Source organism: Fringilla coelebs (genome assembly GCF_963513975.1).
Source record: "Fringilla coelebs genome assembly, chromosome: 21".
Lineage (NCBI taxonomy): Eukaryota > Metazoa > Chordata > Aves > Passeriformes > Fringillidae > Fringilla > Fringilla coelebs.
The window spans coordinates 9,946,181-9,969,905 of NC_140047.1; the positions used below are offsets into that span (position 1 = coordinate 9,946,181).

The 23,725-nt window shown below is 53.1% G+C and overlaps 1 protein-coding gene across 2 annotated transcripts in view; it reads right to left on the bottom strand.

Annotated features, from left to right (window-relative positions):
* Positions 1–23,725, bottom strand: part of GPSM1 (G protein signaling modulator 1) — a 63,205-nt gene that overhangs the window by 16,197 nt on the left and 23,283 nt on the right. Inside the window, exons 6-11 of one of the 2 annotated variants that reach the window (XM_084219528.1) lie at positions 22,959–23,074; positions 22,618–22,773; positions 20,910–21,018; positions 18,375–18,501; positions 6,827–6,897; positions 4,648–4,812 (exon numbers count right to left, since the gene is read on the bottom strand). In XM_084219528.1, coding sequence (XP_084075654.1) covers positions 4,648–4,812; positions 6,827–6,897; positions 18,375–18,501; positions 20,910–21,018; positions 22,618–22,773; positions 22,959–23,074 — 744 coding nt within the window. Of the gene's footprint in view, positions 1–4,647; positions 4,819–6,826; positions 6,898–18,374; positions 18,502–20,909; positions 21,019–22,617; positions 22,774–22,958; positions 23,075–23,725 lie in introns of both variants that reach the window. The other variant, XM_084219527.1, reaches the window with a different exon arrangement.

Below are 23,725 nucleotides of genomic sequence, written 5' to 3' on the forward strand. Positions count from 1 at the left end.
CACCACCACAGCAGCCTCCAGGTGTCATAGGAACAGTCTTAAATTTAGCAGCAGCTGCCTTTCCTCTCTCCCTGGCTCTGGCTTCTCCCTTCCTCTCAGAGCACGTTCACAGAGAAAGTCTGACCAGCACTAATGGCATAATTACAGCCCTGCAGCTGAGCAAACTGAGGCTGTGGGATGAGGGAGGGTGTGATCTGCACTGCCCCTCTGTTGTGGCATTCTCACACAGGGAGGTGAAGCAGGGACCAAGCTGATGTTCAAACAGGGAAGGTGCACAGGCACCACAGAGCAGCAAAGGCTGCCTGGTGTGAGCCCCACACCCCAGCTCCAGAGGGAATTGGGGAAGTGCCAATCTCCCCTCAAACAACACAAGACAACCAGGGAAAGGAGGCTGTGGGGCCAGCAGCCCCCAAGGCTGACACATCCCTGCACCCCAACACCCATCCTGCAGCTCCCAGGGAGGTCACAGGGGAGGGATGGGGACACCTGCCAGCCAAGAGCTGCCTGGACAAGCCCTGATTCAGCAGGGACAGGCTGGATCCTCCAGATCTGCTCCCTGACACTGCCCCCAGGGCTGACCCTCAGCGGGTCAACCACGAGCATCCTACAACCAACAATCCCCCAATAAATCCTGAGACAGAAAACCACCACAACAACTCTGGCAGCCTGCCTCTGGGGTGGGGATGTATGACCTACAAAAAATTCCTTTCTTTTATGGCTGCTTCTCACTGTCATCATAAAAAAGGCCTTATAAAAACATTTGTCCCAGGGAATGTTTGGTGATGCAGAGTGCTTGAAAATCGTTCAGTGTCTAAATACATCAGCAAGCCATCCCTGCAAGTCATCACAGCAGTCACACACAGCTCCTCTTCCCCTTGCCTATAAATGGGCCTGGCTGAGGACAGGCTGGGGGACAGCTCTGCAGAGTGAGGAGTCACTCCTGGGACGGGGAGAGTCCTGAGGAGCAGGACATTTCCAGAGCACAGATCCAGAGAGAGATGGGTTTGATCCTTACCTTGCTCCATGGGTTTTGCTCCAGCTCTTGGACCTTGACACAATAAATTGGTTTAGCCCTTGAGCTCTGGCTGATGCTCAGTCCCATTGACCTCAAACACAGGCCCAGAAGTGGGGCAGGTCCCCAGGAAGTCTTTTCCAGAATACACAGCCCCTTTCCCCCATGGGCCCTCTCCTTCTGCACAGAGCAGGGTGAGGGACACAAGCTCTGATATTTCTGAAATGTTAGAAAAATCCCATCCTTCCTGTAACCTTCTAATAACCCCCTCAAACACATCTGCTACCAAGTCAAACCCAAGCTGGAGCATTCTGACCTTCAGCACGGTGGAGAGAGGGGTTAAATTTATGAGCAAGTCTTTGATGTCTGCAAGTTTCATGTAGTACAAAACCCCTGCTTTGATGTTCCTTTTAAAAGAGAGGAAACTCAGAAAGGTGTGCACTGCACGAGTCCCAGGGAGGGATTTGGAGGGACTTGGATCTGGCTGCCCACGGCTGCAGGCACAGGGACAGAGCTTTAATGCAGCCACTCTTGCTCAGGGCTCTGACCAAAAGCACCTCACCTTCATCAGCTTCCCCCACACCAAATCGTCTCAGGGCACTCACAGCCCTGAGCACCCCCAGGGAGCTGCACACCTGGGCTCCCAGGTGAACAGGACCTGTCCTGCTCATCCCCACACCCTGCCAGGGCTGCTCCTTCTCCTCCATGGCTGGGAAATCTCCCTCTTCAGGGGGCCCTGGGAAGGGTAAGGAAGCCCCTGTCAGCCCCAGCAGGGTCAGGAGCCTCCTGCATGAGCAGCACATCCAGCAGCAGCCTCTTGCAGAGCAGTGGCAGGCAGGTGTGAGCACGGGGCCCTGCCACGCTCTCCTACCTTCTGCAGCAGCTGGGCCATGGCTGCTCCCATCCATGCCAGCATCCCCACGGCTTCTCCTGCAGGCTGAGCCCTCCTCTCAGGGCCCACAGAGCTGCCAGGAGGGACAGGCTCCTCTCCATCCCCTGCTCCCTTCCTCCGCCTCCTCCCAAGGGGAGTTTCCCAGCAGCTCGGTAATTAGCAGCATCATCACCAGCGCTAATGACAACCACCAGGGCTGCTGCCATGCCAAGCTCCAACAACTTCACAGCCATCATCACGCCCCTGGAACCTCCCCGGGGGAGGCAGGAGAGCAGCATTACCCCAGCACACCAGGGGAGGAGGGAGGAAAACAGGCAGGGGATGGGTGGGGGGTGAGTGCAGGAGCTCTGAGTCAGGCACCTCGCCCCCAGCACCTCCCCAGGCTGGATGTGCCCCTGGGATGGAGCTCAGGGCAGGGCTGGCAGCAGGGCTGACCCAGAGGTCACACTGCTGGACCTGGGATGATTTTTTTCCCTGCTCACACTCTGCCATGGACAGCAGGGATTGTGGCACCCCAGAAAAGCACCTCGGATCAACCTTCAGAGATCATCTCTAAGTAAGGGCTCACAGTTTACCAACAGATTAAAGAGAATTTTTGCTTTTTTCCTTGCAAAATAAGGAATCTGAGGGAGTTGTTGTCTGCCCAGGAAAAGTTTCTCTCCCACTGGGGTGGGGTTTGCTCCCTTTGACTGCAAAGGCTCTCCTGGATGGAACTGCAGCTTTCCAACTCCCCAGTGACAGCAGAACACAGAGGGGTTGCTTTGCTCATGGCAAAACCCACAGGACAACACTGACTTTGAACATCCTGAGGTCTGGCCCGTGCTGCAGAGTCAGCCTGGCCAAGCTGGGAGCTCCAACACAGCAAAGCTGCCCTGAAGTGACCCCCAGAGCCACCCCAGAGCCCCCTCCCCAAACTCCACATGTGCTGCCAAGGGGTCACCAGTGGCTGGCCAAGCCCCACAGGGCCATTTTTCAGCCCCAGCCCATGGACCCACAGCTCCACTCCTCAGGAATGCCTTCCCCAGCTCTTGATGGAGCGTGGCTCTTGTTTGGTCTCTGGCTGAATGTCTGAGTTAAAAATACAAGGCTATTTCTGGCAGAAGTGGTTTTTTCCTCTCTTTGTATTGCCTTGTGTGCCCCCATGCTGCTGGCTCCTCTCTGGCTCAGATGAGCTTTGTTTTCCTTCTCACTGATCATGTTTGCACCTGTGAGCTGTAGGAAATGTTTTTCCCAGCAGACCATTTCCATGAGCACTGTTGGGAACGAAGAATGAGCTCAGAGAAGTCTAAAAAAATTTTTAAAAACCCAGTTGGTGTAAAAATTCAGTCTCCAGTGGCCAGAGAACTGAAAATCAGGAATGTCTGTGGTAAAAAAGGATGTGTCCACACACTCATGCACACAGGTACAGCAGGATGTATTCTCCCCACGATCCACAGCTGAGGAACAAAGGACTCAGAGCCAGAATTCCCTTCAAGCATCCCCACTCCACAGTCAGGCTTCATCCCAAGCTCTGCAGCTCTGACTCTTTCTTAGCCAGCACGAAAATATTTAATTTTTCTTTTTTCTTAAATGCCAAGGAAAAAAAAAAATAGGCCTATCTTTTCTGGCTTGGATTTCTTCCATCTGGAATCTCTGCATGATCACAGAGCTGTGATAGTGTGTTAGAGACCCAGTGTAAAGCAAAAACCTAAACACTTCCAGCACCCATGAGATCACTGATCATTCATGCTTCGTCTCTCCTGGCAACAAGGAGGGTTTGGGGCTTTCTCACCTGAGAGCACTGAGTTCAAACACCTCCAAGCCCCCTCCCACCATGCAGGAGTGTGCCATCACTGTGGGTGTGAGCCCTGCTTCCAGGGCTGGGAACAAACCCAGCACAGCTGCAGGAAAGCTCCCCAGTCTTTGTGTTTGCCACGTGTCACCACAAACACCAACACCAGAGAAGGGAAGGGCCCAAAGCCAGCAGATCTGTCAGGTTAAAACCAGCAAAAAGGCACCTGGGGAGCCCCCAGGGCATGGATCCTCACCATCCTCCAGGGAGCTGAGCACAGACTGATCAGAGCTCCCCACCTGGAAACCACCAACAGCAGGGCCAGCTCTTGAGGAAATGAGCTCCACCTGTGCTGCTGCCAAAGAAAAGCTCCTGGGTGATGATTTCGACCATCTCTGATGAATTCTAAGAGACCACCCTGCACACTGACCATCAGTGTGGTCAGAACTTCTACAGTCCCACATTTGGCAAAGGCAACCAGCAAACCAGCACTGCTGGTTGTTTGCCAGAGACCTGGGAAGGGATCTGCCTTTTGGAGGCACCAATCCCACTCAGGAGCCCCAGGAGCTGATCAATCCAAGCTCCACAAAGCACCCACACTGCTGTGCTTCCCTGGAATTCAAGGCATCACATCCTGACAATTCTAAACTCAGATAAGCCCAGCTCCAGGCTCCTGTCCCTCGAGAGAAGGTCATAAATGTCACCACAGAGACACAGCTTGTGATGGAGACTGGTTCCACTGCTCTGCTGAAAGGACAGTGATGCTGAGGCTCAAAAAGATGAAAGCATTTGCCCACAGCTGCCCCCAGAGCCAACAAACAGAGCACAGCCACAGAATGTCCTTTCCAGCCCAAAGTCCCCCCTGCCACCCCCACACCCGGCTGGAAATGAGGCAAAAACAAAGACGAGGAAGTCCCAGATCAGCACTGGAGATTAAAATCATCCCACTGGAGATTAAAATCATCTTCCTACCGACTGTGGCACCTGGACCCTGAGCTCCCCAGCATCCAGAGGGGATCCCTGGGGTTTCCTCTCCGAGCTGCCCTGGTGCTCCCGGTGCCTCCTCGTTCTCGCAGGTAACGACAGGAACTCCTTCCCTGAGATCTTCAGCTCTCCCACGTGGTGGCTGTCCCCATTCTGCTCCTTGGGAGAGCAAGAAACAGTCACTGCAGCAACTGCCTGCCTCAGGTTTTGGTGGAGATCTGTTGGCTCCAGAGGCACAGGAGCACAGGCAACGTGGGGCTGGTGCTCAGTGCTCCCACAGACACAGAAACACAGGATGGGAAACACAGGATGGGAAACACAGGATTGACACCTCAGGTGTGGGGAAACACAGGTGACACACACCCCAAACAGGAATAGTGAGAAGGAAGGAGAGATTCATTGCCATGTTGATGGCACCAGCACAGCCAGGCCAGTGCCCACATCTTAAAAAGCAGCCACAGGAATAAAAATCAGAAGTGGAGAGTGCCTTGCAGTGCCTTGGTTGGAGCCCTCACAGCGCTCAGTGCATGACAACAGGAGAGATGACTCAATTTCAGCACGTGGGCACCTTCAGGGTGAAACCCAGAGTGTGAGATTTTAGTCTGGTACACAAAGGAATAAACAAGAGGCTGGGAGACAAAACCAGAGGAGATGAAATGCAGGAGTGAGAGACTCTGGAGGGAGCAGGGTGAGCAGGGAGCAGTGTTCCTGCAGGGTGCTGGAGCTCCAGAGCCAAGGTGGGTGTTCCTGTGCCCCAGCTCTGTGAGAGGCACTGGACAGGAGCTCCTGGCAGTGGGGCAGCAGGGGGCTGAGCTGGCTTTGGAGGCAGAGAAGAAAGAGAAGGCATTTCTGGCAGAGACACCACTGAGAGGGTGCTGCAGAGGTCAGGGTTCACCCCATGGGTTCACTCCTTATTTCTCCTCACTCCCACCATGGCACAAAGCACAGGAGCTTCTCCCAGGGCTGGAACCCTGGGCAGAGCAGAGGAACTGCATCCAGAGCACTCTGAAGGAGAGGTGACCCCACACCCTGCCAAGAACTGCAGGGGAACAGGAGCTGACCCCACAGCTGACCCCACAGCTCCTGCTTGCTCCATCCTCCCACAGAAGCCCCAAATCCCTGGCCCTGCCTGAGCTATTGAGCGCTGCTCAGCTCTAACAGCAAAGAGCAGGAGGCAGCAGCAGCATGAACAGGCAGCCCTGGCCAGCCCCCAGGGCTGTGCTGCTCCGTGGGGACAGCCAATGTCCCCTGACCTTGGCCCTTCTGTCCCTGCCATCGACACCCCGAGATGGAGTCACGTTGGTGAGAGTGGGAAAAGCCACAATAGCCAAGGGGCACTGGGAGAATTGATCAAAACACATCAGGACGTTTGGGATTTATTTTCCAAAGAGAGTTAATTCAAGGAGAAGCTTTTGCCTGGCCTTTCCAGCGTTGGCTGGGATTTTTAGGTACCTAAATGGTTTCTCAAGCCTGAGGTTGTGTCCCATTGACCATCTGCACCCACCTGCAGCTTGGGTGAGCTTTTTCTCTCTCTGACAGCTCTGGAAAGCACTGGGTGAATGGGGATGATTTGTGCCAGAAACATTCCAAAAAGGCAGCATGGCTGCAGGCCTGACCAGCCCCCCTGGAAGGGGCAGGGCTGACCCTGGGCAGCAGGAGAATTTTCTGAGAGGCTGAAATGATCCCTGTGGCTGGAAGGGCTCAGAGCCTCCAGCTGCTGCAGGAGCAGCCCTGGGGACACAGAGGAAACTCTGATCTGCTCAGATCTGACATTCCCAGGAGCAAAGCAACCCCTGGAACAAACCCTCTGCCTCCTGCAGTGCTCCATCTCCCGTGTGTGCCCTCTGTGTCACTCCACTGGGGTGACAGGCACTGGCAGCCACTCAGGGGCTAAGCTGCTCACCATGATCCTTCCAATCAAGGGCTGCTTTTTCAAAAAAAGCCCAGAAGTGACTTTCCAGCTTTGAGTGTTAAGTGCCTTTTTAGTCAGACCAGCTGTTCCTCTCCTCCAAGCTCTCTAGAAACCCTCTTTGGTTAATCCCATTGACTCCAGTCATATCTGCTAATTGCATATTTCCCTGCAAATGAAGCCAGGCAACAACAAACCAACTGGAATCTGTGCACACATCCCCACTGACAATCTTGGAGGCCAGACATCTTTGCTTACCTTTTCAGAAGGGAACTTGAGGAGGTCTAAGCTGTCCATGCTGTTCCTCTGGAGTCTCTTTGGCCTGGCTCCTGCAAAACAACACTCTCACATCAGGGAGGTGTCACCAGCACACAAACGTCACACAGAGAACCCAAACCACACAGATCCTCTGCTCTGCTTAACCAAAAGTCCAAGGGCTGGGATGATGCAGCTGTGCTGGCCCTGAAATTCAAATGTGGGATTTTTTTCCTTTTGTTTTGGGTGTTTTTGAAGCACTGTCACAGGGCAGTGTGAGGCTTTGGCTATCGAGCTGCAGCCAGGTCACACCACGACCCCGATCTCAGACAAGGTCTCTGGAATTCAGGAGTTACAAACCTCACCCTAAACCACAAAAGCCAGGGGACTGGCATTGAGAAAAATCATAACAAAGAGACAATTTAATAAATCTGTGGATTTTCTGCTTTATCATCATGTTTATAGCTGAAAGAATGCTTCTGGGACTCAACTTTGAGCTTTTCTCTACAGTCACAGAGGCTGGAAAACAAAGTGAAGGAGCAAATGTGTTCTAACTATCACAGGCTCAGCCTGAACCTGAAAGAGAAATCAAAACTTGGCAGGATTTATGATATTTATTTGAGATTTCTTAAGATTTTGATGTTTGATTCCAACAACAACAGAGTGGGTGAAACACAGTTCACTCCTGGTTTCCAAACTCTCTTTACCTCCGGTCTCCCTTCAAGCTCCTTCCAGCTGCTCCTGCCCTGCTGACAAACAGCCAGGATGTCCCAAATGGCCCTGGGATGCTTCCACCACACCTGGGAAAGCTTCTGCCCTGCCCTGATTGCTCCTGAAGGCTCAGCTGAGCTGATGCCCATGTCACACCCCACTCCAGCAGCCCCACGCAGGGCAGAGCCCAAACCTCTGCACTCAGGGTGCTGGGACACCTTCCAGGCTCGAGGGGAAATCCTGGGGAGGGATGATCCCTGTGCTGAGCCCTGAGAATGGAAACCACAGAGCTTTGGGAGGTCCCTGCAGCAGCCACCTCCCCAAACCCCACCACAGAGCTGCTCACTGGGCAAACATAACAGAGAAAAGGCACAAAATTCACAGATCAAGGCTGGCTGGAAGCAGAGCACGGGGATTAAATGGAAAAAGGCTCCAGGGAATCCTGCACCAGCACACCCAGCTCAGCCAGGGCTCCAGATGTCACCACAGCTGGATCCAAACTGCACCAACTCCAAGGACAGCACTGCTTTGAGGAGCTCAGCTTCACAAGATACAAGCTCAGAGCAGCTGGGTCTTTTATTTGCAAATCACCCTTGGTTAGAGAAAAGCTAATGCCTGTTTCACATTTGGGGGAAACCTGAAATCATGGGTATGCCCAACAACCACAGCAATTACCCAAGAGTTGTAAGGCTACAAATAAGATCCCCTTGTATTCCAAGACTGCAGCTTTCCTACATTGAGTTTGCTCCTTCTGGGGGAATTAAATAACAAATTGATTTGTTATTTAAATAACAAATAAAGGGTCACAAACTCACATTGCAGCTCAGCAAAAGTGACCTGAAGTTGATGTCTGTGCCCCTCACCACCCTGAAGGGATTTGCTGCTTGCAGCCATAAAGACTCCAATCAGCAAAACATTGCTGCACATTTCTGCCTCTCTCCTCCAAAAAGCACACCAGCACCAGCTTTGTTTTAAGGTGATTCATTACCAGGCTTTGAGTTCAGGGGGACTGACATCAGGGCTGGAGGTGGAGAACAGGCACTGAACACACGTCACGAGGAGCAGTCAGTGCTCCCACCAAACTCATCCCCTCCACACAAAGCCAGGGGCCCACCTGTCAGCAGCTCAGAACATTTGTGTGGAAAAGGCCTCAAAGACCTCAAATCCAACCAATTCCCACCCTGTCACCCAGATCAGAGCACTGAGTGCCACATCCAGTCACTCCTTGAACACCTCCAGGGGTGCTGACTGCCTGGGCAGCCCCTTCTGATGCCCAACAACTCCATCCATGGAGAAAACTCCCTGTGCTCCAGCACATCCCCACCACCCTCAGCAGGGAGGAGATGGCTGAGATGGCTGAAGGAGCTTTGGGTGCTGCCAGCCCTGGCTGAAGGACCTTTGGCTGCTGCCACGTCGCTCAGGCAGGAGGGGACAGCAGGGCTGGGCTGTTCCCAGTCACACCCTCTGGACACTGCTACAGCTGCTCGTGGCTTCCCTCAGAGCACCCTACAGCAGCAAGGTGGATCTGGAGGAAAAGTCACCTCCAAACACCTGAGCAGAGGCACATCTGGGCTCCAGAGGCTCCAGCCCTGGAAGGGAGCGTGCGTCACGGCTCCCTTTAACAGCCGCTTCCAGGAAAGCAAGAAAGCAGCAAAGTGTGCCCAGTTAGATAAACACACCTCATTTCCAGCTGTCTAAAGAGTCATTAATTACACACCTCCATCCCCAGGTGCTTTTGTGTGTTCCCAGAGCACCGAACTGCTGGCCAGCAGCCATTCATCTCCGAGCAGAGAAAACCTGCCTGCTGTTAATTGAATAGACACAGGCAGCTGAGTCTACCCCAGCACAACAACTCATCTTTTCCTCTTGCTCTGATGCTGGTGGCTGTCTGTGACTGTGTGGGGTTTGCACACACTTGAGGTGAGAGAAGAAGAAGTTCAGAATTACAAGGAAACTTCATCCAGCCGGTGCTGGGGGCACTGTCCCCACTCACCACCACTGAAACAAGCAGCATTAAGAGGGTCCCTATTACCCAGGGCTACAAGAAACTGCATCCACACCAGCAGCAGCTCCCACCAGACATGTGGGAGCTTCCCCCTTCTCATCCCACACATCCTCATCCACCTTCCAGGAGAGCAGAGCTTTCCATACTCACAAGCATCCCAGGGCAGGAGGAGTCCTGCTAACTCTCTGTTTCCATTCCCTCAGATGGCTCCAGATGGAACTTTCAGCCTCTCCCAACTTATTTTGCCCAGAAAAACCTGCAGCACCACTTAATGCCCAGCCAAAGCTGAGCTCTGCCTCCTTCTCCCCAGGGCTGATCCACAGCAGCAGCGGGGATGTGAAGGATTGAGCAGCTCAAAACTCAGGTCTGCTCCTCTGGAAGGTTTTTTCCCCTCTCTCTCTCTCTCCAGCATTTATTGGCATGTTTACCAAGCCTGCTGCAGAGAACTGGAAAACCTCAGGGGCCTTTCTAAATGCTCTCTCTGTCTTGGAGGTTTACTGAGGTCTCAAAGAGAGCAAGTTGAAACCTTCTTGTGAACATCAGCTGAGCAATGCTCCTGACTGGCTGCATTCATGCCCTGTTTTCCTGGAGCTCCTGGGATGTTGCTCTTTTCAGGGGTGTTGCTCCTTTTTTAAATATTTTTTTTCAAAATCTCTTCCTCCTCCTCCCCATCTATGATCTCAACAGCACCATGAACCAAGGAGATTTTAAAAAAAATTTTTTTTTCAACTTTTTGCTTGTGCAATTTGGCTGCTGAGGTGAGTTTAACGGTTTTCACATTCTTGTCTTTAATCTGCAGCCACAGAGAACTCAAGGAAGGTTTATCAAGCACAGTGATGGGATCACCTCATGGAAAGGAGCACTAGGGCAAGCTGGGCAGACAGAGTTTTGCTCCTGCATGGACAGGCTCCATCTCCCAGAGATTGCAGCTGACAAGATGGAGATGAACATGTGTAGAGATTGCAGCTGACAAGATGGAGATGAACATGTGTAGCAGCGACTCAGGGAGCCCTGGCAGGAGCTCTCATCAGGCTGACATGTGCTTTGATAAGCCCCAGCTCTGCCCCCTCTCCTGCAGCTCCCTCCCAGAGCAGGGTCCCCTCAGCCCAGTTCTGTACCTGCAGCTGGAACAGGCTGGATCCCTCTGGGGGGCTGTGCCAGAGCAGGCACAATTCAACCTGGCAGGGGACTCCAAGGAAAAGCAGCAGGGAAAGGTTGTGGAGCCAGCATCAGCCCCCACTGCCTGCAGCACTCCTGGCTGAGCACCCCAAACACAACAAATCCCACATCAGGATTTGCTGTGTTCTCATGAAAAGGTCATTTCCCCCTGTACCTGCACTAACCAAGAGAGGGACTTGGCTTTTGGGTGAGTTCTGTCAGCCCTGTACAGTGCCTCCCCCCCTCTGTACAGACCCAAACCTTGATCCTGGCAGACAACTCTAAATATTGCTCAGGATAATTACATCAGAGCAGCCAAGCCAGTTGTCTGGGGTGGAATGCTGGTCTGGAAGCCCTCCCAGCCCCAGGTGACAGTGGAGATAGGGTCCAGTGCTCCCAGAGCATCTCCAATCATACTCTGCTGACATCTCATCAGGGGAGCTTTGTCAGCCTCGTGCTCCTTTATTACAGCAAAGCTCTGACAGAGGCAAGGGGGAGGGGAAGAACAAGCACAGCAGCAGGAAAAGAAAGAAGGGAAAAAAAAAAAAGCATCCTCCAGTAGGACAAGCATCTCATTTAAGGCTTTAATTAGTCTTCAAACACATAATGGGTTCTGGCACTATAAATCCACTTGACCTCTATTATTGTCAGCACTCGCCTGATAAATGGTGGCATTTGTTTTCCCAGTTGCTACTGGGGTAGAACAATACTTTTCTCTAAATAGAGAAAGCAAATAATATCAGTTATTTACAATGACTGGGCCATAAAATGCTGGTGCCAAGCTGCTGTGTGCCCATCCATGGAAGGGCCATCTGCTCACCCTGCTCCTGCAGGCAGGGAAGGACCAGGGAATCCCAACAGCTCTGGGTCCTTCTGTGGCTGAGGAGGCAGAGCCACAAGGACAGGATTGATCCCTGTGGGCAGATCTCAGCCTCCCAACAGGCCCTGAGCACAACAAAGCCCTGCTCCAGAACAAGAATCCTGCAGTTTTCTCCTCTGTGGCAAAACTGTTCCATTCCAAAAGCTGCACACAATATTGTGGCACTACAGAGAAGTTCCCTTTGCATCAAGATGCTTGTCTGACTGATCTGGCAGAAGATGCTCTGTGTTTGTGTCACCTCAGTTCTGCATCTCCACAATCCAGTCTGACAGCTGAGCAATGGGCTGAAAAGAACAGAAATAACAGAAATAACAGCAGTGCTGCCCAGGCACACAGCACCCAGAGCCCTGGGTGAGCAGCTGGCAGGAGTGGATGGGGAGAGGGAATGAGGAGATGCTCTGGATCACTGGCCAAAGAGCCCTGACAGTCACATGGGAGAGGTAAAGCCTGGAAAAAGAATCCTCCTTGTAGGCAGGAATGGCACAAGGGAGCAACATTTTTTTCTTATTTGTTATTTATTTACTCTCCCAGTAGGAGCAAACCCAATGTAGGAAAGCTGCAGTCTTGGAATAGAAGAGGATCTTATTTGCAGCCTTACAACTCTTGAGTAATTACTGTGGGCACATCCTGATTTCAGTTTTCCCCCAAGTGTGCAATAGGCATTAGCTTTTCTCTAACCAAGGGTGATTTGCAAATAAAACATTGGCAATTTGGGTCAAAGAATGAAATATTTAGGAGGGGAATTGGCAGAAAACACCGAGCACCCAGCTCTGAAACACTTGAGAAAGACAAGCCCGGAGGCTGTGGGAAGGTTGGGCCGTGTCAGGCACAGCCTCCTGTAACCAAAACCCCCCAGGCAACCTCTGCTGCAGAGAGGAACACTCGTGGGACAGAGGCATCTCTGGGGAGATCAGCTGAGCTGGGTGGAGCAGGCTGGGAGGAGGCTCAGAGCCCCAGGGCTCACCCAACAGAGGTGAGATGGACTTGGCAGCAGCACCTGGCTTGTTTCTGAGGGCAGGATTTTCCCTCCAGGATGCAGCAGAGTCTCATGACCTCCCACCATCCATTATCAGCGGGTGTTGAGCAAGCAGAGATCAAAACCAGGGTTTAGCTAAAAGTGACACACAATAATTAACAGGGGCAGCATCTCCAGCAGCCAGACAAGCCCAAGGACACGATTTTGTCCTCCAGACTGACTCAGGGAGGGCAGAGAAGGAGCAGCCACGTGCCAGCTTAGCAGCCACCAAACACCCACAGTAAAATCCTCTAAAAAAGAGGGGGGATGGACTTGATGCCTCCTCCTGTGAGGAGCCAGCAGCTCCCAGCACACACTGCCCACGCTGGACTGGGCTCCTGAGCTCTTCCAGGGGGTTTTGCTAAGCCAAGGTTGGCTGTCCCAGGGCTTGTCCCTGCCAGGGAATGGTCCTGAGGTCACCCCAGGGATGACAGGGACTCTGCTGAGGGTCTGGCCTTGCCCTGCTCAGAGGAATGCCAAAGCACACTGTGGCCACCCATACAGGAAGTTTTAAGAGAGAAAAAGAGATTCTAGCTGGCAAGAAAGAGAACTTCCTTCTTCTGTTTCCTTGCTCTGTGCTGCATCAAAGGTCCAGCAAGCAGAGCAATCTTGTTCCTAAGGGCAGTGCTGTGCTCTTGGCCAGAGCAGCATCACAGCCTGGGCACCTCCTACCCAGAAGCTACCAAGGAAAACTGTCTGGGAAGGTGCACTCAGGAACCAGACAGCACAGCAGAGCTGGGAGTGCTGCTGGAGTCTGGAACTGCAGCCAAAGGGAACTTCAGCCTTCCCAGAACCAATGATTTCCAAGAAGTTCTCCGTCCCCACAATAAGAGATTTAATCTTGATTGGATGGATGGCTTTGCCACAAGCCACGTTGTGCCTTCTCTGCCACAGACTTCAAGAACTGGCCTGTTCCTCACCCTCCTTTCCAGCACTTGCCATCTCCCCTGGCATCGAGATAAAACAAATTTCAGTAGCACAACATCATCTTCTCCAGTCCTGGAGCATTTCCTCTGCTGTGAGCCAAGAACTGCTGCTGTATTACACACCAGTGCTGGGAAGGAGGCTCATGTACCCAGCAGGATGAAGAGGAACGTTAAATACTCAGGAACAGTATTTTAAAACTTCCTAAAGCCAATACTGGGGCAGTCTGAAGTGAGTGCTAAATTACTGAGTTTAAAATCCAAATGACTCAGAGGTTCATCCCCCCCACCAGCGCTGCTGGAATGACTTCACAGCTGTAACAGCAGAGGATTTAGAAAAAACTCATTATAAAGAGGAGGCATCCTCGAGAATCCTGAATCTTCACTGCAGAGCCCCCTGTGGGAGCAGCTCTCCTGCCCTGCTCCCTGAAGGGCCACACAGACAGCTCTTTTGGGCACCTTCCTGCATGGGAATCTCTGCCCCAGCTCTCCCTGGGAGCCCCTGCTGGAGCACAGCACAGCCAGCAGCCCACCAATCCTTCCTTCCCCCTGGCCAAAAGGCACTCTGCTCCTGCAGCACCTCACCCATCACCCCCTGCCTCAGCAGGTACAATTAACCAGCACAGCCTCAGGCTTTCCCTTTCACAAGGAAAAAAAGGCTGAGCTGCAGCCCAGCAGCTCCTGGGAACAATCAAATCCAGCTGAGGAGATTTCACATTAAGCACTTTCAATTGCTGCCCTTGCTCGGTGTGACTGGTGGGGACTGGGCAGGTTCCACGCTGGGGATGTGACCCCAGCTCTGCCCCAGGGAATGCAAATGCTTCCCAGACAGTGAAATCACAGCCTGAGGGAGCAGGGCTGGCCCACTGTCAGCAAGATGCTGCTCTCACACAGCCACAGCTCTCAGCTGACAGTTTTCTGCAGGAAGATTGAGCAAACTACAGGGAAGGAACATCCCTGTGGCTGGGCAGCATCCCAGCCCCAGGCACAGGCTGGCAGCATCACCTCCTCCCTGCTTGCATCAGCAGAGGGATGGTCAATCCTGCCTGCTTTATCAGCCCTAAACACTTTTTAGGTACTTCAAAGATATTTAAAGCGAGCAAACAAACAAAAACAAACAGGCTGGAAAACATAAAAGCAGATTTTTTTCCTATTCCAGTCTGATTGATCCAAGGGTTCAAAGATTCCTGTGAAGAGATGAGCTCAAAACTGCACTGAGGATGCAGAGCCCCACAATCAAAGCCCCACAGAGCTGAGCAGTGCTCAGGAAGGAGTGGGGTGCTGTGCCCACAGCCTGGAGCAGGGCTGCCTCACACAGGGATGAGCAATCCCAGCATGGAGCCCCTGAACACCAGACAGGCAGGGCAGCCTCGTGCCGGCCCCTTCTCAGCAGCAGATCAGCAGAGGGGGACTCAGGCTCATTCCTTGACCCAAACTGACAAGGTTTTACCTGTAAATAAACCTTATTCCAGCCTTGCCCAGGAAAGGTCAGCTCAGTGCTCCCAGTCCATGCTGGGGACAGGCAGCTCCTCACAGAGCACATCTGCAGCTTCAACTCATCTGCACAGGGCACCAGTGCTGTCTGTCTGTCTGCACCCAAGGACATCCCCCAGTGCTGATGCTCACCCTGGTTACCTTCATCCCTAAAACCAGAAAAGCTGATGCCCATTGCCTGTGTGTGGGGAAACCAAAATCAAAACCAAAGATGTGCCCAACAGCCCAGCAATCCCTCAGAGCTCTGAGACCACCTTGCACTCCAGCACTGCGCTGGGTTTGCTCCCAGCCAGGCTCAGGGCTGAGTCCTGCCCTGCCTCAGAGCAAGCCCAGCAGGGCAGTGGTGCCTGTGCTCTGCAAACAGCACAGGAACCCTGCCAGCAGCCAGCATCCCCATGCCAACGCCTCCTCAACACCTGCAGCCCTCCCCACCCACTGCCAGCTGCCAGCAGAGGTTGTTTCTTGTCTCCTGCCTCTGCTGCTGCCAGCAGGGATGGCTGAGGCTGAGGAGAGCAGAAGAAAAGCAGCCAGAGCCATTTTTCACTCTGGAGAGGTACAGAGGGGGCAGGGCTCCTGTCTGCCTCCAGCCCGTGGGGGATCCCTGTCCCTGTGCCCCCTCCCAGCTGGCAGGGTCCCCCAGAGGATCAGGGCAGCATCCCCAGCCCTGATTCCCCACCCAGGCAGGGACCAGGAAGGGTCAGCTCAGTCCATGCTGGGAGCTCTGCTCCTCACAGAGCAGATCTGCAGCTTCAGCTCATCTGCAGAAGGGCACCAGTGCTGTCTGTCTGCACCCAAGGACGTTCCCCAGTGCTGATTCTCACCCTGGTTTCCTTCACCCCTAAAAACAACCCCCCTGGAGCCACAGCAAAGTCCTTCATTCTCTCCAAAGGCAAAGCCTACCAGTACTCAACTCTCAGCTTGCAGAGTGTGAAAGAGAAGGAGATTTATTCAGGGCCACATTTTTGGTTGTTTGGAGAAGCAAACCCAGCCCCTGTTTATTTACTTCATGTTCCAGCTCCTCTCCAGCTTCCCTCAGTTTGTTGCTTTAAGCTCTCTGTGTTTGCCTTTCTCAACAAGGTCGCTGCTTTCACAAGACTTCTGCAGCCACTTCCCCAGCCTCCAGCTTTGTCTTCTGACATCCAAATACTCTCAGAATATTAATTAAAATCATCAAGAGCTCAGCAAGGGGAGCCAGAACAGCAGAGAGAAACATCAGGCACTCCTTCCACCCCCAGAGCCCAGAGAAGGGCAGTGACCAAGAAGGAACCTGTGAAGGACACCACAGTGAAAACCTGGCCCAACCTTTGGTAGGAAGCTTTATTGTACCTGCTTGATGAAACTGATGTGTTTGATCACATTTGCCTAATCAGAGGGTTTTAGCATCCTCAGGAATATGCAGCCATTTTGTAACCTTAAGCAGGAAAAAGAATCTGAATGGAAAAAAAAAAAGGAAAGCTCTCCTCACCATGAGATTTGTCAACATCAAAAGGCACGGCTGGTTCAGGAGCCAACTCCAATTTCAACTCTCTCACCTGCTTCCTATCACAGACACAGATGCTTCTCTGGCTGGAAATTGCTGCTATTAATAATATAAATAATTATGCTCTTCTAATCATTTAATAGATGCACAGGAGGGGTACCAAAATTTCTGGCAGTCATAAAATACATCTCCCTCCCCTCAAGGGCTCAGGGACACATTGGTGGCCTCTGAAGTTTGGAATAAGAGAGCTGAAAAGGATGAAAGCTAAGGAGAAATCAAGGAGCCAGGCTCCTCTCCACATCCCCCTGTGACAGGGCCAGCCCCCTCCCCACCTGCAGAGCACTGAGAGCTCAGCCAGGTGTGACCTCACACTCCCTCTCTGTGGCCCAAGCCCACCAACACAGAGCTCATTTTACCTCCCCAGCAGATTCCCAGGACCTGGAGAGGGGAAATCAGCTCTCAAGATCCTTCTCTCCCTGCACTGCAATCCCAGTTGTTTGCTGGTGTTCCTCCCAAGAACACTTTGTCCTTCTCTCAACAAACAGCCCCAGCCTTGGGAATGTGCGCGAGAGCACCACGGATTAACGGGGTCACTGCAACCTCCAGAGCTCTGCCTGCAGCTGCTCAGCCCCTTCCCATCCTCCAGGGATCCCACACACACAGACCTGCACGGCTCTGCCTCTGCCAGAAACATCACTGCCGGCTCCAGATGTTAACACAGCACATCTGGATCCCCAGAGGGCACTGAGCAGCCACATCCACACCTCCTGTCACCCAGACACAGCACCAACACTGAGGCTCCTTTCCTCTCCCCCTTTCACAGCCTGCCAGAAGGAAGCCCCTGAGGAGATGCCAGGCCTGAGTTCTTCAGGGGTTACAAGAGGAGAGGAGGTGCACAGGGAGCCTGGGGGAGCTGCTGTGGCTCTCCAGCCTTTGAGGCAACAGCTCAGCTCCAGTGGGGCACGGCAGGACACGCTGGCTCCCTCCCCACACCTCCACGTGCCAGGAGAAGCTCCAGCAGCGAGGTAGCAGGTTATCAATGTGAGATCAATACAGGGCACACACACACAGCCAGCCCCTCCTGCCCCTCCAGGGCACAGTGCCTCAGCCCCAGCATCATCCCCTCCACGTCAGTGCTACCCACAGGGCAATGTGCCACAAGGTCATATTTAATCAGTGACACCTCCTGGGATGCAGGGTGTGTGCATTAATAACTCTGCCCCAGCACGGAGCTGCCAGCTGGCAGTGCCAGGCACCCACCCGTGGGCAGTGGCAGCCCAGGACAGTCCTGGCAGCGCTGTGCTGACCTGTCTGTGCTACCCAGCTCCCTGGCAGCACAGCCAGAGCGACCCAGAGCCCAGGAAAGCCGCTCTGGCTGCTGTGACCAAGTGTTGCCACATCTTGTTTCCACATTCAGCACTGCTGCAGGTGTTCCAACGGTGAGATGTCACCCAGTGTGTGCTGATGGTCCCAGCCTGCCTCCAGCCCCTGCCCTGGGCCTGTTACTGGGTGCTAATCAGAACAAGAGCAGCCAAAAATCCTTGCCAGTCACTTCTGAAAGCCTCAGGTATCAGTCAAATCAGAGAAAAGAGCCCTGCAGAGCTTTAAAAGATACAAAAGCTGGTTTGCTGCATGGCACGTGGAATTTCATTCCCAATGCAGATTAATTCCATTAACTCCTTCTGTGCCCTTTTTGGGGGACCATTTCCTGCCTTTGCAGCTTGTGGAAAGCACAGAGCAAACATCCCTTTGTGGTGAAGGCACTCACTCCACAGCTTATTCTGCTCTAGCATTTCTATTTCCTGCCCACTCGCAAACGCCTTCCTCTCCCCGCACCACCTAACCCCTGAGACTTCCCAACGCCACCAAAACGCCAGGAACTCACCTTGTGCCTCGTAGCCAGAGTAGGGATGAGCTGCAGGCAGGTCCTCCTCCCCAGGGCCCAAGCCCAGGGCTGCCCTGAGCTGGGCCATGTTCAGCTGGGCCGTCAGCTCCCCGCTCCTGTCCCCGATCTGCAGCAGCAAAACCAACAGGGCGCTGGTTAAAGGCATGGGCTGCTCCAAGCACACGGCCCCCAGCCCAGGGTCTGCCAGTGCCACCCCAAAATCAAACACAGAGACACCTGAGAGAGCACACAGCGCTCCAGAACTATTCCCCAGGGATAACCTGGGACAGGGTCTGCGCTCGCCGCGCTGCAGCTCAACCAGCGCAGTGCGAGGACTGAGAGGGCTCAGCTCGCCCACTGCCGCAGGACTGAGCCTAAACGGGCTCATCTGGGCTGTCCTGTAGGCACACAGAGCTTGGCAGAGAGCCCTGCAGCTCCCAGCCCCCTTCCTCAAGGATTTCCATAGTGACTGAGCACCAGACACCACGCTGCCATCAGCCACGTGGGCACACGCCAGGGCCCTGGAAGCCCTTCTCTGCTGGCTCACAGCCATACAACTTCGAGTTGTTCCTAGTGATCCACCCACACAATGCTCCTAAAATTCTTTCAGAAGTCCACATTTTCCCCAATTCCCACCTCTCGCTGGCCTGAGGCCAAGGAAGCTGATGTTACACGTTTGGACAGAGATCTTAAAATGAGGAGCTGTGGGACACATCACTGGATCCTCCTCAAAGTTTAACCCCAGCAGAGAATGGCTGTGCTGCACACCACAGGTCAGCCAGAAACAGCCTCTAATCTTCAGAGGAAGAGCAGCCTGTGTGACAGAGGAAGACCTTGGCTGTTCCCCTGGAGAGGCCAACTCCTGTTAAATGCCTGGCAACAGCTCTTTTGTGTCCCCTGCCATAGTCTGCAGCATGGAACAAACCCATAAATCCCCACATTATTTATGACAAAGCCCCAAGCTCCAGTAAAGGGAGGCAGATCAAAGGGCTTATCACCAGGCATAAATCCCCCTGCCAATTACAGGAGATTTGCTGTTGACATCATCTCCAGAGAAATGACTATGTCCATGTTAGGTCTTACAGTCCTTGATGCTCATTTATTAAGTGCTTCCCTGACTTCCACTCATTTCAGATCATCTCCAAAGCCCCATTAGCAACCAGGAACAGACAGGCAGGACAATGACCCCGGGCAGGACCTGCCCCACACACCACAGCAGAGCCCTGATTCCTGCCCCCAGCCTCCCAGGAGCTGCACTCTGAGATGACAAAAGTACTCCAGAGCAGGGGCAGCTCCCAGGGTTTTTAGGTAAATATCCTTTATTCCAGTGGGATTTTCTGAGTAACCTCTGATCAACCTGCAGCAGCTTCCAGTGTGGTTACCCTGAGCTGGTTTCACTGGGATTCAAATGCCACCATTAGATTTTTGTTGGGAAGAAGGTGATGGGAAGTGAGTTATGAACATCAGCATGAAAAGGTTGAATTCCACAAGGTTTCTCCTGGCCAAAATCCTGGTGCCTGTCAAAGGGACAGTCTCTGCACTGCTCCATAATTCATGATGGGGGGACTTCATCAGCCACCTGCCATGAGGAACCCACTGCTGACACAGCTGGAGCCACAGCCAGCACCCTGCAATGACAACACCAGGACCCCCCCACCCTGCTGGGTCTCCCCTCCACCCCCAAAGACCCAGGACCACCAGGGCTGACCCTCCCAGGGCCCCTCAGCTGATGTCTGGCTCTGAGGACTCAGCCCCAGCCTGAGCAGAGCTGGGAAAGTCCTAAAATGTACAAGGCCAAATAACAGTATTTCTTCTGTGTGCCTGATAAGTATAATTAAATCTGTAATTAGGCTGCTGTGTCAGCCCTACTCGGAGATTTAGCCAACCTAAGAGACAGGCAGGAGAACACCCAGCACACTTACAGATGGTGATTTCAATTAGTGCTTCAAGAGGGCAATTTCTTCATCTGGGGAAGACTAAAGAGGCCACAGCAGATTTCCTCAACACACTGAAAAGAGCAAACAGTGGAATTCTGGCTTTCTGCACTTCTGAGCCACCAGGAAAGCTGCAGAGAGCTGGGCAAGGCCAAGGTGACACCAGAGCAGCTGCACATGCAGAGGGGTGGCAGTGGCACAGGGCTGGCTGCAGGCTGTGTGCACCCAGGGACAGCATCCACTGCCCAGGACACTGCAGCTCCAGCTCAGCTGGAACCTCCCTGGGCTCAAAGTGGGATCTCACACACTGGACACTGCACAACACCTTGGCCAGCCAGTGGACGAGTCCCCAGGTCCTTTCTCACCCAGAGCTTTGGTTAAGAGCAAAGTACAGCTCACACACTTGCTGCAATTAAGAGCAAGGCTGGGAGCCTCCCATCAAGACTTTCCAGCCAAGCTCTGCAGTTCCTAAGAACTGAACCAGCACAGAGAGGAGGGCTTTCCAGAGCAGTGAGAGCATCAATACAATCTATTGGTATAAAACAGTCTTGCTCTCACCAGGGGTCACAGGTTCCCTCTGGTTTGCACCAGCTTCTCTTACCTCTTGGGAGATTTCAAGGTGTTTCCTTGCAAAGTGCAAAGCCTGCTCGTGGCTCCCCAGGGACACGTAGGCATTTCCCAGGCTCCAGCAGGCTCTTCCTTCTCCCACCCTGCAGGACAGGAAAGTGTCAAAGCACAGAAACGCTGGGCAAACCCAGCAGGGCCTTTTGGAGAGCACTGACAGCCAGGGTCCTTGCTGTGCTTCCAGCTCCACACAGGTTCTACACTGAAAATGAAGTGTGCTGGACATCTCCAACTCTCCTTACACTGGGGATGACCAACAGCCTGGAAGCAGGACTGCACCCACAGGGACAAACTGCAAACACTGCAGCAAACCCAGCATGCTTTGGCTTCTCTGGTGAGCCCCAGCCTGACAGGAGAAGCCAGAGCTCCTGCCCAGCTTCCACCTCACACACCCAGGGCTCCTCTCAGAGCTGCACAGGGAGAATGCAACACCCAGCTCTGCTTCATCAGCAGCCCAGAGCTGAAGCAGCAGGGAGAGAACACTGCAGGCAGGCAGCAGCTCCAGCTGAGCCCCACACTGCATCACCAGGGTGAACACAGCATCAAACTGCACCTGGCAGAGCACAGGCACAGGTTTCCACGAGGCACCCAGGGCACTGCTGCTGGTTTCCAGGAGCCAGGGAGAGCAGGGGAATGTGGAGCCTGCCCTGGGCACCCCAGACACCCAGCCTGGCTCCCAGAGCTCCAGCAGCTGTTTGCAGGAGCAGGCAGAGCCTCCTGAGCTCTGCAAACGAGCAGATGTGGGGGGAGAAGGGATAAAAAAAGCACCTGGGGGCGCAGGGGGAGGTTCAGCATGACTGCAACTCCCTTTTCAGAGGTTTGGGCGGGTTGATCAGCATTTCACCGTTTTTCTTGTCACCCTGTTCAATACCTTCTGCTCACAGGGTGTGTTCCCAGAAATGCAGGAGCCCACAGGCCTGCACCCCCACAGCATGATTCACCCTTGGGTGGGATCGTGCCTGCCCTGAGCAGAGCTGCCCGGGTGCTGGCACAGCTCTCCCATCCTGATGTCCCTGCTCCATCTAGTGGAGGACACCCAGGCTCCGAGGGAATTCAGCACCACGCTCAAGGAGCTGGCTGCAAAGTCACTGCAGCTGCAAGAGGGCTCGGGAGCAGAATATCCAGGAAAAAGGAACCAACCTCTCAAAAAAAAAAATTAAAATTTAGGAAAAATTAGAAAGCCAAGCCTTCTAAATCCTGAGGAGCAAGACCAAGATACATCACCTGCATGCTCTCTATGCAACATCATCTGTACAGGGAGGTTTCCAGCATCAGCCCAGAGCAACAGGGCAAAGTGGCACACCTTGGGTGCCCTAAACACACAGCTTTTAAGGGAAATACAACTTTTGGGAACATAAGGGAGCTCTCTAGAGGCCCTCCTGGGACAGCACAGCAGCAGCACGGGCAAGGCACTGAGCACAGTGCATCCTCTTGAAGCACCTCTCGTTAGAAATGTCACTCAGCCCACGCAGACACTGCACTGGGGGCACAATCTCCAGGTTTGAGTGACATGAGAAAAGTGAATCAAGTCAAGTTTTTGGACAGATGATTGGACCAAGGACTGGCTGCCCAGAGATTTCTAATGCCTTCCAAGCACACACATCACTGGTGCTTAACCCAGCAAGAGAGAACAGAAGTCAGAGAAGGGTCAGGGCTCTCCACCCTCACCTGAGGCCCTCCCTTACCTGTCTCCCAGCTCCTGTGCTATCACCAGGTGCTTCAGGTGGTACTCAATGGCTTTCTCATAGTCTTGAAGCAGTGTGCACGTGTTTCCCAGGCTGTAGCAGGCCTGGGCTTCTACTGCTTGGTCCTTGAGCTGTCTGGAGAGCTGGAGCGTTTTCCTGCAGGGAACAGGGAAATCATGCCTTGGAGCAACAACCTGCAACACCCACCACAGCAGGTCCCTTGTCACAGCCCCTGGAGCTGAGGGCTGGCTGTGACAGCCCAGGATCCCCAGGAGCAGCCCCTGGAGCTGAGGGCTGGCTGTGACAGCCCAGGATCCCCAGGAGCAGCCCCTGGCACTCACCTGTAGTAGTCAGCAGAGATGTCAAACCTGCCCAGGAAGATGTGGGCGTTGCCCAGGTTGCTGTAGGCGCGGCGCTCGGCAGCCTTGTCCCCAAACTCCTTGGCGATGGCCAGGCGCTGCAGCAGACACAGACACAGTGACACAGCCCAGTCAGCACTGACTGACCCCTCTGGCACACAGCAGCTGACACTGAGTGCTATTTGTGAGGTCCCCAGGAGGAATTAACAATCTGACTCCTCAGAGTCCAACACAGCTGATTGGTCATTAAGTTAAAACAATTCCGGTGAAACCAATCAAACATGCACCTGTTGGTAAACAAGCTCCAGACCACATTCCAAAGCAGCAAACACAAGAGAAGCCAATCAAATAATTTTCTTATTTCATTTGCTTCTCTTCTGTTTTGCTCATGTAGAATGTGTTTGGAGATTGTTTCATTGCTTTTTGGTGTGAGTGTTTTCACTCACTGACCAATTATGGCCAAGCTGTGTCAAGGCCCTGGAAAGAGTCACAAGTTTTCATTAGTATCTTTTTAACCTTCTGTAAATATCTTTTCTGTTTTCTTTAGTATAGTTTAGTACAGTATTTTTTAATATATTATAGTATCATAAAATAATAAATTAGCCTTCTAAGAACATGGAGTCAAATTCATGATTCCTTCCTGCCATGAGGCACCCAGCAAATACAATACCCCAGTGCTGTGCCCCCAGCATTTGAAAACCAGAGGAGCAGTGAATGTCCACACTCTGCAACAGAAGCTAAATTGCATT